The 12830-nt window shown below is 39.5% G+C and overlaps 1 protein-coding gene across 3 annotated transcripts in view; it reads right to left on the bottom strand.

Moving 5' to 3' along the window:
* dnajc13 (DnaJ heat shock protein family (Hsp40) member C13) overlaps nucleotides 1-12830 on the bottom strand; it is an 87662-nt gene that overhangs the window by 58187 nt on the left and 16645 nt on the right. For all 3 annotated transcript variants that reach the window (XM_084399455.1, XM_084399454.1, XM_084399456.1), the window contains exons 3-12: nucleotides 9216-9291; nucleotides 8728-8877; nucleotides 7708-7749; nucleotides 4805-5005; nucleotides 4248-4454; nucleotides 4071-4166; nucleotides 2949-3040; nucleotides 2097-2263; nucleotides 955-1034; nucleotides 697-866 (exon numbers count right to left, since the gene is read on the bottom strand). In XM_084399455.1, the coding sequence (XP_084255581.1) occupies nucleotides 697-866; nucleotides 955-1034; nucleotides 2097-2263; nucleotides 2949-3040; nucleotides 4071-4166; nucleotides 4248-4454; nucleotides 4805-5005; nucleotides 7708-7749; nucleotides 8728-8877; nucleotides 9216-9291 (1281 nt within the window). The remainder of the gene's footprint in view (nucleotides 1-696; nucleotides 867-954; nucleotides 1035-2096; nucleotides 2264-2948; nucleotides 3041-4070; nucleotides 4167-4247; nucleotides 4455-4804; nucleotides 5006-7707; nucleotides 7750-8727; nucleotides 8878-9215; nucleotides 9292-12830) is intronic.

A 12830-nucleotide genomic window follows, 5' to 3' on the forward strand; every position in this document is an offset into this window, starting at 1 on the left:
GTCCCAATACTTTTGGCAATATAGTGTAGATAGATATATATATAGAGAGAGAGAGAGAGAGAGAGAGAGAGATTTCTGGTAGTCCATTCAATATTTGCATGGTTGCATTGGTAAACAAATACTGAATGAATTGTAGATGTATAAATAGAGGACAGGAACACAACTAGTCGATTCATACATCTCAGTGACCCAGAGAAACACAATAAAATGATTTATGACAGTTTTATGACAGTTGAGAGAAAGAGAAAGCAGGTGTAAAGCGTTTAAAAAAAGGGGAAATGTAAAACAGCAAGACAAATGAAGATTTCCTTAAAATGGTTTCAGATAGGAAGGCCGATGGAGAGACAGATGGACGGATGAGAGAAAGAAAGGGTACACTGAGATATATGGATAATATTTACATTGCAGGTTCGAGTCCACCCATGGGACCAGACCTTAGGACAACAGAGGGGTTTCATTACAACCCAGACAAACATGTGCAGATACAGAGAAGGGCAACGTGAGTGTGAACCGAGAGGATACGGTGAATAATCAAGCAGGAGTCGATCCGACTAAACACACGAGTATCACAGTCTCGGCTCAACACTGCATTAATCTCAAGCATTTAAATGCGATATAAACGGATTGATCTGGTGTGTGAATGCATATAGTTTGTGTTTGTGTCTCTCTGCAGCAGAGGTGTGGGACGAGCCGTACTTCGGGAGCTGTGTGAAGGCCTGGAAACCGGCTTTGGACGCCACGAGTCTCCTGATGGCCTGAAACTGGGCCTCCAGCTCCACGTTCGGTCCGGGCAGATCCACGTCCTGAGACAGCAGAGCCAGCACCGCATTGCTGATCAGCTTCTCTTTATTCTCTGAGAAAAGACCCTATAACACACAGAGCAGAAGGACGGGTCACACTGAGACCCAGTTAACACACACACACACACACAGAGAGCCGTGGGAACACACTCACGTCCTGAGTAACGGCGTGCAACACACCACTGTACGAGATGTTGGCATTGAATCTGAACACGGCATCCGCAAAATTGCCATCTAGAATAAAGAACAAAAAACATTAGTTATTATATACATTAGCTAACTGTGATTTTGTATATATACATTTCTGAAATACATAACTTAGACAGTCACCTCTGATTACAGATCACTCTAAACTGTAATGTGGACTCTGAATGTGGCTTTGAAACGATGTGTATTGGGAAAAGCGCAATACAAATAAATGTGAATTGAATAAAATTATTCAAAGCGAATGCGTTTCAGATCTAAAATGAAAAAACAATGATGGCAGTGGGAATTGTTATTTTTATTTTATTAATTTGATTCTTTACTTTTTAAACATTTATTTACTTTAGCTTTTAGTGTGTTTTAATTCTCCTTTTTATCATATCTGCCGCTTTTGGTGTCGGTAATGTGTCTGAAGTAGTCTATTCTGTCACCAAGGCTGTGTTTATTGGATAAAAAAAATACAGTAACAACAATGAAATATTATTCAAATTTAAAATAACTGTTTCACTGTTGTGAATTTATTCCTGTGATCAAAGCTGAATGTTCAGCATCATTACTCCAGTCTTCAGTGTCACACGATCCTTCAGAAATCACTCTAATCTGATGATTTGATGCTCAAGAAACATTTATGATTATTATCAGTGTGGAAAAAAGTTGTGTTGCTATATATTATTGTGGAAACTGATACATTTTATTCTTCAGGATTCTTTGATGAATTGAAAGTTTAAAAGAACAGCATTTATTTGAAACAGAAGCTTCGTGACATCATAAATGTCTTTACGGTCACGTCCTTGCTGAATTAAAGTATTAATTTCTTTATTTAAACAACCCTCTTACTGATACTGACCTCAAACGTTTAAACGACTATGAGTATAAATGCACATATTCTGTATACATGCACACACACATTAACAGTTAGAAGATAAATATCAATGTTCAGCCCTCCTGCTAACAGCACTAGAGCAGATGACGAGTGAGGTTTGTGCACTAAATCACAAAGCAAAATTCTCCTCAGATCTTGTAAAACACTGTTTTTTAGACACTGAACGATGAGAGTGTGTGTGTGTGTGTGTGTGTGTGTGTGTGTCGTACTGGGCGGCGCGGCGAGGAATCTGAGGTGAAGACTCTCCACCTCCTCGTCCACAGGAGTGCTGATCAGACCCCAGCGCTGACCCCGACGCGAGCTCGCCATCTTCACACACACATCCCTGTTCCCAGACGCCCGCACGCTGTCCAGCAGACTCGCCAGCAGAGAGTCCCTGCACACACACACACACACGTCAAACACACGCTGACATCAGGAGAGCAGAGCAGAGAGTCCCTGCACACACACACACACGTCAAACACGCATCAAACACGCTGACATCAAGAGAGGAGAGCAGAGCAGAGAGTCCCTGCACACACACCACACGCGTCAAACACACACACGCGTCAAACACACACACACGCGTCAAACACACATGCGTCAAACACACGCTGACATCAGGAGAGCAGAGCAGAGAGTCCCTGCACACACACACACACGTCAAACACGCATCAAACACGCTGACATCAGGAGAGGGGAGCAGAGAGTCCCTGCACACACATCACACACACATCACACACACGCACACACACACACACACACACACACACACACACACACACACGCGCGTCAAACACACACGCGCGTCAAACACACACGCGCGTCAAACACACACGCGCGTCAAACACACACGCGCGTCAAACACACACGCGCGTCAAACACACACGCGCTGACATCAGGAGAGGAGAGCAGAGCAGTGAGTCACTGCACACACACACACACGCTGACATCAGGAGAGGAGAGCAGAGCAGTGAGTCACTGCACACACACACACACGCTGACATCAGGAGAGGAGAGCAGAGCAGTGAGTCACTGCACACACACACACACACACACAGACTCACACACACACACACACCTGTCAGTGGAGCAGTACTTCCGGATCTGACCGCGGATAAACTCCATGCTGAAGACCTGAGGATTCTCCGCATCACAGATCAGAGCAAAGACCTGCACACAAACACACACACACACACACACACACACACACACACAAACAGACGGACACACAGACACACTCCACGTCAGCACATTCTGGTTACAATATAAACACACTTCAGAAGTGAGTTAGTGCATTAACTGACAGTAAGCAGCAGGTGTGTTGCAGTAAGAGTCCAGCTGTGTGTTCATGTCAGCTCAGGTCTGCTCAATAATATTATCAGATACAACTTCTGGTCTGAATAATGTATCAGTAAATGCTGAAATTAACATTAGATAAAATTAAATGCTGTAGAAGTGTTTTTCATTGCCCATTCATGTTAACTGACAGAACCTTATTTTAAATTTGTTGCCCAAATTTCTATATATAAATGATTATTTCTATTATGCAGGGCTGCCCTCGACTACAGATGTTTCTAGTCGACTAATAGTCGTTCATTTAAGCCATTAGTCGATCACGTGTTTATATATATTAACAAGCCATAAATCATAATAATGCGCCTTTAATTGCCTATATAAATCACGTATAGCCTAATCAGCGCTCAGACGCACACATAAAGCCACAGCGCACCGGCTAATGTAATGATTATGAGTGTGTCGTGACAGAAACAGAAGGAGACCGTTTAAACATTTGAATAATTTATTGGTAATTAATGTTTTTGGCTGCAGAGATTAAGTCACGATGCTGACTCGTCACCTATACGCACATTTCATACGGATTACATAATCTGAGAATATCTATTTTCCATTTAAATCTGTAAAAAAAAATGCAGACATTTCAAGCTTTCTACAGATACGTTCCTCATGTCTGAAGTATACGCTGAGTTTCTCCAGTTCTGGCTGAGACGGCAGAAAACACTTCCTGTTTGCTTTCATTATTAGACAGAACACAACGTTTGTTGTTATTGTGAGTTTACAGAAACAAAAGTAGACCCTTTACAGTTTGCATTACTCGTATTTGTATAATGGAGAATGATGGAGTATTTTAAGTTAAATGCAGTGATGCGTGCGATGAAGATGTTTATGTGCTTGTGTTGGTCACCTCTCCGAAGGGTTTAACGGTGACGATGTTGTAGGATGCGGGGTCTCTCTCCACCAGACACGTCTCAGTGAGGGCCAAGATCCTCTTCACCGGCTCCTGAACACACACACCCACCAGTCAGATCATCAGGACGCAGGTGACATCATGAGCGTGAGTGTGTTCGGCGGCTCATCTTACCCCGTGCCGTGGCGTGAGCTTCTGCACGATGAACTCTGTGAGCGAGGTGATGCACTCGTCTGAGCTGTACTTCCCCAGGCGCTCACACACGAAGCTCTCGAACACCAGCGGGTCCTTGCGCAGGCGCAGCGTGAGGCCGATGAAGCTGCCGGCGTGCTCGATCGCACTGCGGATGATCTCGTCTCGGTGCTCCGACGCAAACAGGTGCTGAGAGAGAGAGAGAGAGCGTCAGTGTGTGTGTGTGTGTGTGTGTGTGTGTGCAGGATCTCATCTCGGTGCTCAGACGCAAACAAGTGCTGAGAGAGAGAGAGAGAGAGAGAGAGAGAGAGAGAGAGAGAGAGAGAGCGTCAGTGTGTGTGTGTGTGTGTGTGTGTGTGTGCAGGATCTCATCTCGGTGCTCAGACGCAAACAAGTGCTGAGAGAGAGAGAAAGAGAGAGAGAGTGTCAGTGTGTGAATGTGCAGGATCTCATCTCGGTGCTCCGACGCAAACAAGTGCTGAGAGAGAGTGTGTGAGTGTGTGTGTGTGTGTGTGAGTGTGTGTGAGAGAGACACACACCAGCCTGCCGAAGCCCCCGTACACCACACAGAATCCGCCCTGGTAGTCGGACACCTCGGCGAATCCCTCCACACACCGGTAGTCGTACGAACACAACACACGGTTGGTCTGCGGGTCGATCTGATCGATGCCGCCCGGAGTCACTTCCAGACACACACTCTTCCTTGCGTCGCTCCAGTGGTGCTTGAAGCAGTTGTAGCGCTGAGGACACACACACACACACTGACAGCATGAGCACTGCACAGAATGGGAAGGACATCAGTAAAGCTCTGGTGGACGGAGAGGGTTTCTCATGTGTGAGTCTGTACAGTTTTTTGTTACTTTATATTTTATTTACCTTTAAATTACTAGATTTGATCAATAAATAATAAATAAATAGTCATTTAAGCACATTACTAACATTTGTTCAACTTAAATTCAAAATAACTCATAATTGTATGCTCTAAATATCTTACATTGGGAGTGTTTGTCGACCTCTTGTGGAAAAAACGAATATAAGATGATATTTCCTGACTCTAGATGGCGCTATAGCTCTATATGGAGTACATGAGCTGTTCCTCTGGGTCCTAGACTCAGCTCTCTTCAGTGTGCATTCAGATACACATGTAGACATTATAAAACAATTTCTTGGTAAAGATTTAGCATTTTTAGTCAGAATTTTGAGCATTTTTAGGTTTTTCTGTGTGTACTGAAGCATTCCTCACATTCCCTTCATTCCTATGGGGGTCAGATTGACCCGAGAATGAAGGATGTGTTACTTTTTTAAACTTCAACCACAAAACTCCTCGAATCCATTTAACTCCTCAGTTTCGGGTCAAAATGCCCGAGGGAAGGACGAGTGCACGGCAGCTCGTGATAAACTCATGCGTTCGGATGGAGGTAGGGTTGTGCCGATAGACGATAGTCAGAGATATGCTGGCAGATGCCTTTGACGATATCAATACGATAATTGGCTCGTTTTCCCATTAATGTATTAAATCATTATTATGAAGCTAGTATTGTTATTAAATTAATTAGGAACTACAATTAATTTGCCTTGCATAAATTCATAACGACATCACCACATAACCACACTTGCGGCATCACCGACACGCGTGTATGAGGACTCCTCGAAGAAAATGGTTTTAAAACAGACTAAAAAACTACATCCCACATCAAAATGTAATTGTAAGATGATCCTTCACAAATTGTCGAGTGCTTGTTTTAACAGACGCATCATTCTTATCCAGAGCCAAGATGAAGACGGCAGCACTGTTCGGCAGTGTTTTGTTTCCATAGCACATTAACAAAACATTTAATGACACTGATAACACTAAAAACAATACAATTACAAAATATTAATGATAATAATAATATCACTAAAATTCTATAGGCCTGATAACAGTCTTTAGTTCACGAACGCAGACCAACTTCAAACACTTGTTTAACAAGAAATATTCTTCTAATTTATTCACTGTCAATAATGTAAGTCCACAAGAGAAATATTAAGCCAGTAAATTAAGATAGTTGCTATACCGTTATATCCACCGTGGTCTCTGAGAGAGCGCGCCGTTAATCCAGCGAAAGCTCAGTCCGTTTCTGCTTTCCCTCTCAGGGAATGAGCGCGTCAACACGTAGCCTATACGTTATCAACCCGATTATGCTGAATAGCTGACAGTGCATGTGGTCATGTAAACGCATTAACCTGTTTTCCTTTATCGGAGTCAAGTCATAAGTTCAAGTATAAACCGATCGACTTTTAGATTTTCTAAATTGACTGATTTCTCCCGGCATTTAAAACACATTAACCCGCGTTCTTTGGGCTTATTGAAGTGTGCATATGTGAAGTGCATCCAGACAGAGAGAGCACTGGGAGGAGGACATATATCGCAGACTCCGACTCTTTCTTGACCCAAGATATTATTACAACATGTTCTCATCTCGTGCAGAAGAACAGTCAAAATGCTGCATCTGTAACGGCATGAGAGGAGAATGTGTGTCCGTAAACTTCCTGAGAATACCCAGCTGAAATACCCAGTCAGATACAAGAATGATTAGGATCTTTTTTTACCTCACTATACCGGGGAATAACCTGATTTAGCCTATTAATAAACACTCCACCTTTGCTAGCAAAATAGAAAAAGATTCAGAAATTGAGTAAATAAGCAAGTTAATAAAATCAAATAAGTAAGCCCCGCCCCCCTCACGATAATATCGACCTCCCAGGCGGACGATAGGACGATATGAAAATGGAGCATATCCCCAACACTAGATGGAGGAGATGTTACGCTGTCAATCACCTGACTGTGAACTGAGCCGTAAACAAAGGTCATGTGCTTGGAATCAAATGAATAAATAGTTATAATTTATATAACTCTATAACTGTAGTTTAAATGGTTTTGCATTTGATCTTTCAAAGTGTTGGATGTCATTTTAGCAGAAATAAGTTAGCGCAAACTGATTAGTTCTGCAATATCTAACTTATAAATATGCACATATCAAATATTGTAAAAATACCATAATAATTGCCCATTAAATTTTTTTTTTTTTTCTTCTTACCAGCCGGCGCTCGCTGTAGTGGAGCGGTGACGTCATGTTATTCATCTAAACCGTTTCCAGCATTACAGTAATAAAAGTGTCCAGATTTAAACTGTGTTCACTAGCTCTAAGTGCAGTAGTTACCGTACGGTGCCTGGCAGGGGTCAAAAAGCACTCAGAAAATGACTTTTGGATTCATCCCCTCTTATAAACTTGGATAGCAAGTGCACGACCTTGGTGTGTGTCAAGGAAACTGTGTGTGATCGGCTGGGGATTGTGACGCAGGTGAGGGAGAAAACACTGTTTACATGTAAAGATGAATTTGTGTGTGAAACGGCATCATTTCACACAGCATTTGCCGACAGCATCAGAGGGATTATACTCACTCTCCCGGTGATCTTTCCCTCGGAGAAGTCCGTTCGGAATCTCTGAGGAGCAGACAGAGACAACATCAGCATTACAGGAGAGAGTCAGAGTCAGTGTGAAGAAGAGCGAGGGATGAAGAGGAGTGATGATGAAGAGGAGTGATGTAGTGATGAAGAGGAGTGAGTGATGAAGAGGAGTGATGTAGTGATGAAGAGGAGTGATGATGAAGAGGAGGAGTGATGTAGTGATGAAGAGGAGTGATGAGGAGTGAGTGATGAAGAGGAGTGATGTAGTGATGAAGAGGAGTGAGTGATGAAGAGGAGTGATGATGAAGAGGAGGAGTGATGTAGTGATGAAGAGGAGGAGTGATGAAGAGGAGTGATGATGAAGAGGAGTGATGATGAGGAGTGAGTGATGAAGAGGAGTGATGATGAAGAGGAGGAGTGATGTAGTGATGAAGAGGAGGAGTGATGTAGTGATGAAGAGGAGTGAGTGATGAAGAGGAGTGATGTAGTGATGAAGAGGAGGAGTGATGTAGTGATGAAGAGGAGTGAGTGATGAAGAGGAGTGATGTAGTGATGAAGAGGAGTGATGATGAAGAGGAGGAGTGATGTAGTGATGAAGAGGAGTGAGTGATGAAGAGGAGGAGTGATGTAGTGATGAAGAGGAGTGATGATGAAGAGGAGGAGTGATGTAGTGATGAAGAGGAGTGATGAGGAGTGAGTGATGAAGAGGAGTGATGTAGTGATGAAGAGGAGTGAGTGATGAAGAGGAGTGATGTAGTGATGAAGAGGAGTGATGAAGTGATGAAGAGGAGTGATGTAGTGATGAAGAGGAGTGATGAAGTGATGAAGAGGAGTAATGTAGTGATGAAGAGGAGGAGTGATGAAGAGGAGGAGTGATGAAGGAGTGAGTGATGAAGAGGAGGAGTGATGAAGAGGAGTGATGAAGGAGTGAGTGATGAAGAGGAGTGATGTAGTGATGAAGAGGAGTGATGAAGTGATGAAGAGGAGGAGTGATGAAGAGTACAGCTGTCTCACCAGGGCTTCGGTCAGGAGCTCGGTCCGGTGTTCGGTGGAGAACTTCAGCGTCTCCGACTTCTTCCCGCTTCCCTTCCGGAAGGTGAGATTAAACTCCGAGCCCTGACCTTTACCAGCCGGAGCGAGGCCACAGATGTCCCCGTACGGCCACTGCGCACACACACACACACACACACCACAGAGGTTATGTTTGCATTATAATAGTTGTTGATGAATATAATACAGCAACCAATAATAATATTAATGATGATAATAATAATAATGAAGAATCATCAGTATTACTATTATTAACACTAATACTATGAAAACAAGAAATATAATTTTATCTATGTTAATGATGACAATAATAATAATAAAAAACTAAAACACAATATTAATATAAAATCAATAATAATATTATTATTAATAATACATTATTATTATGAATTGGCTGATTTTTTAATAACTATTGTAATTATGATGTGAAGCACAGCTGTAATCATCAGTACCTGGTTTGTAACCTCTAAGGTGGTGGGATTGTATGTGGTGATGCCATGAGTCCCGACCGAGAACACACGCTTGTACCTGTAAACACACACACACACACACATACACACACACACACATTACAGGCTTTTCTGCATCAAACTTCATATTGAAACAACCGTTTATAATAATAATGATAGTGTCTTCTGTCTAATCCAGCAGCTCCTGTCCTACAGAATACATCAGAATAATCAGAGAGTTCAGTGTGTGTGTGTGTGTGTGTGTGTGTGTGTGTGTGTGTGTGTGTGTGTGTGTGTGTGTGATGTTTGAAACCCTATTCAAAGCACATTTCTGTAAATCTGTTTCAGTCTGACTGGATTTCACGTCGCTTTTCTTTCTCACGCACGTAAAATGTAAACATGGCAGACGTTGCTGAAGGAAAGATGCTAAAAGATGTTGTGTTGTTGTGAAATACAGCAGAAACTACAATATAGCCTACTGCAATACACAGTCACCTGATCCACACACACTTCAGATCACACACACTCTTCATCGGATCTTAATCATCAGATGTTGGTGTGAACGGGCATTAATACTAGTTTATCAGACTACTAGTTTATCAGACTAGTTTATCAGACTACTAATTTATCAGACAAGTTTATCAGAATACTAGTTTATCAGACTAGTTTATCAAACTACTAGTTTATCAGACTACTAATTCATCAGACAAGTTTATCAAACTACTAGTTTATCAGACTAGTTTATTAGACTACTAGTTTATCAGACTAGTTTATTAGACTACTAGTTTATCAGACTAGTTTATTAGACTAAGAGTTTATCAGACTAGTTTATTAGACTAAGAGTTTATCAGACTACTAGTTTATCAGACTAGTTTATCAGACTACTAGTTAATCAGACTACTAGTTTATCAGACTAGTTTATCAGACTACTAGTTTATCAAACTACTAGTTTATCAGACTACTAATTCATCAGACAAGTTTATCAAACTACTAGTTTATCAGACTAGTTTATTAGACTACTAGTTTATCAGACTAGTTTATTAGACTACTAGTTTATCAGACTAAGAGTTTATCAGACTACTAGTTTGTCAGACTAGTTTATTAGACTACTAGTTTATCAGACTAGTTTATCAGACTACTAGTTTATCAGACTAGTTTTATCAGACTACTAGTTTATTAGACTAGTTTATCAGACTAGTTTATCAGACTACTAGTTTATCAGACTACTAGTTTATCAGACTAGTTTGTCAGACTACTAGTTTATCAGATTACTAGTTTATCAGACTACTAGTTTATCAGACTAGTTTATTAGACTACTAGTTTATCAGACTAGTTTGTTTATCAGACTACTAGTTTATCAGACTACTAGTTTATCAGACTACTAGTTTATCAGACTACTAGTTTATCAGACTACAAACTACTAGTTTATCAGACTAGTTTATCAAACTACTAGTTTATCAGACTACTAATTCATCAGACAAGTTTATCAAACTACTAGTTTATCAGACTAGTTTATTAGACTACTAGTTTATCAGACTAGTTTTATCAGACTACTAGTTTATTAGACTACTAGTTTATCAGACTAGTTTATTAGACTACTAGTTTATCAGACTAGTTTGTCAGACTACTAGTTTATCAGACTAGTTTATTAGACTACTAGTTTATCAGACTAGTTTATTAGACTAAGAGTTTATCAGACTACTAGTTTATTAGACTAAGAGTTTATCAGACTACTAGTTTATCAGACTAGTTTATTAGACTACTAGTTTATCAGACTAGTTTGTTTATCAGACTAGTTTATCAGACTACTAGTTTATCAGACTAGTTTTATCAGACTACTAGTTTATTAGACTAGTTTGTTTATCAGACTAGTTTGTCAGACTACTAGTTTATCAGACTAGTTTATTAGACTACTAGTTTATCAGACTACTAGTTTATCAGACTACTAGTTTATCAGACTACTAGTTTATTTATCAGACTAGTTTGTTTATCAGACTACTAGTTTATCAGACTAGTTTATTTATCAGACTAGTTTATTTATCAGACTAGTTTATCAGACTACAAGTTATTCAGACTAATTTATCAGACTAGTTTATTTATCAGACTAGTTTATTTATCAGACTAGTTTCAGACTAGTTTGTTTATCAGACTACTAGTTTATCAGACTAGTTTATTTATCAGACTAGTTTATCAGACTACTAGTTTATCAGACTACTAGTTTATTTATCAGACTACTAGTTTATCAGACTACTAGTTTATCAAACTACTAGTTTATCAGACTAGTTTGTCAGACTACTAGTTTATCAGACTAGTTTATTAGACTACTAGTTTATCAGACTACTAGTTTATCAAACTACTAGTTTATCAGACTAGTTTGTCAGACTACTAGTTTATCAGACTAGTTTATCAGACTACTAGTTTATTTATCAGACTACTAGTTTATCAGACTACTAGTTTATCAAACTACTAGTTTATCAGACTAGTTTGTCAGACTACTAGTTTATCAGACTACTAGTTTATCAGACTAGTTTGTTTATCAGACTACTAGTTTATCAGACGACTAGTTTATTTATCAGACTAGTTTCAGACTACTCGTTTATCAGACTAGTTTATTATACTAGTTTATTTATCAGACTAGTTTATTATACTAGTTTATCAGACTACTAGTTTATCAAACAAGTTTATTAGACTACTAGTTTATCAGACTAGTTTATTAGACTAGTTTATTTATCAGACTAGTTTATTATACTAGCTTATCAGACTACTAGTTTATCAAACAATTTTATTAGACTACTAGTTTATCAGACTAGTTTATTATACTAGTTTATTTATCAGACTAGTTTATTATACTAGTTTATCAGACTACTAGTTTATCAAACAAGTTTATTATACTAGTTTATCAGACTAGTTTATTAGACTAGTTTATCAGATTACTAGTTTATCAAACAAGTTTATTAGACTACTAGTTTATCAGACTAGTTTATTAGACTAGTTTATCAGACTACTAATTTATCAGACTAGTTTATTAGACTACTAATTTATCCAAAAAATCCAAACGACAACTTTCTTCCAAAACTGTATTATGACAGATAATGAGTTGATAGTGTGTGTATGCTCAAGTCTGATCCGCTACAGCAGATGAGTGTGAAACATCGCAGTGATAACAGCTCACATGATGAAGGAGACCGTATAACACAGAGAATAATGAGACGTTATCGCAGAAATAAAAACGTTGATTTACATTTTGTCCAATTTTGAGTTAGATTAGACGTTTGAGTGTGTTAACTTTTGTCAGTGTGCCGTATATAGATGATATTATTCAGTATGTAGATGATATTCTGCTGTATATAGATGACAGTATTCAGTATATAGATGATATTCTGCTGTATATAGATGACAATATTCAGTATATAGATGATATTCTGCAGTATATAGATGACAATATTCAGTATATAGATGATATTCTGCTGTATATAGATGACAATATTCTGTATATAGATGATATTCTGCTGTTCTCAACACAAGGCCAGTTCCTTCGGTCTCTGTGAGCTTGCAGAAGAAAACAGGCTTGTCACAAGACTGGTTAATTATTCAATGTGTGGCTTTTAACATCTTCCC

The sequence above is a fragment of the Rutilus rutilus genome, assembly GCF_951802725.1.
Source record: "Rutilus rutilus genome assembly, chromosome: 24".
NCBI classification, from domain to species: domain Eukaryota; kingdom Metazoa; phylum Chordata; class Actinopteri; order Cypriniformes; family Leuciscidae; genus Rutilus; species Rutilus rutilus.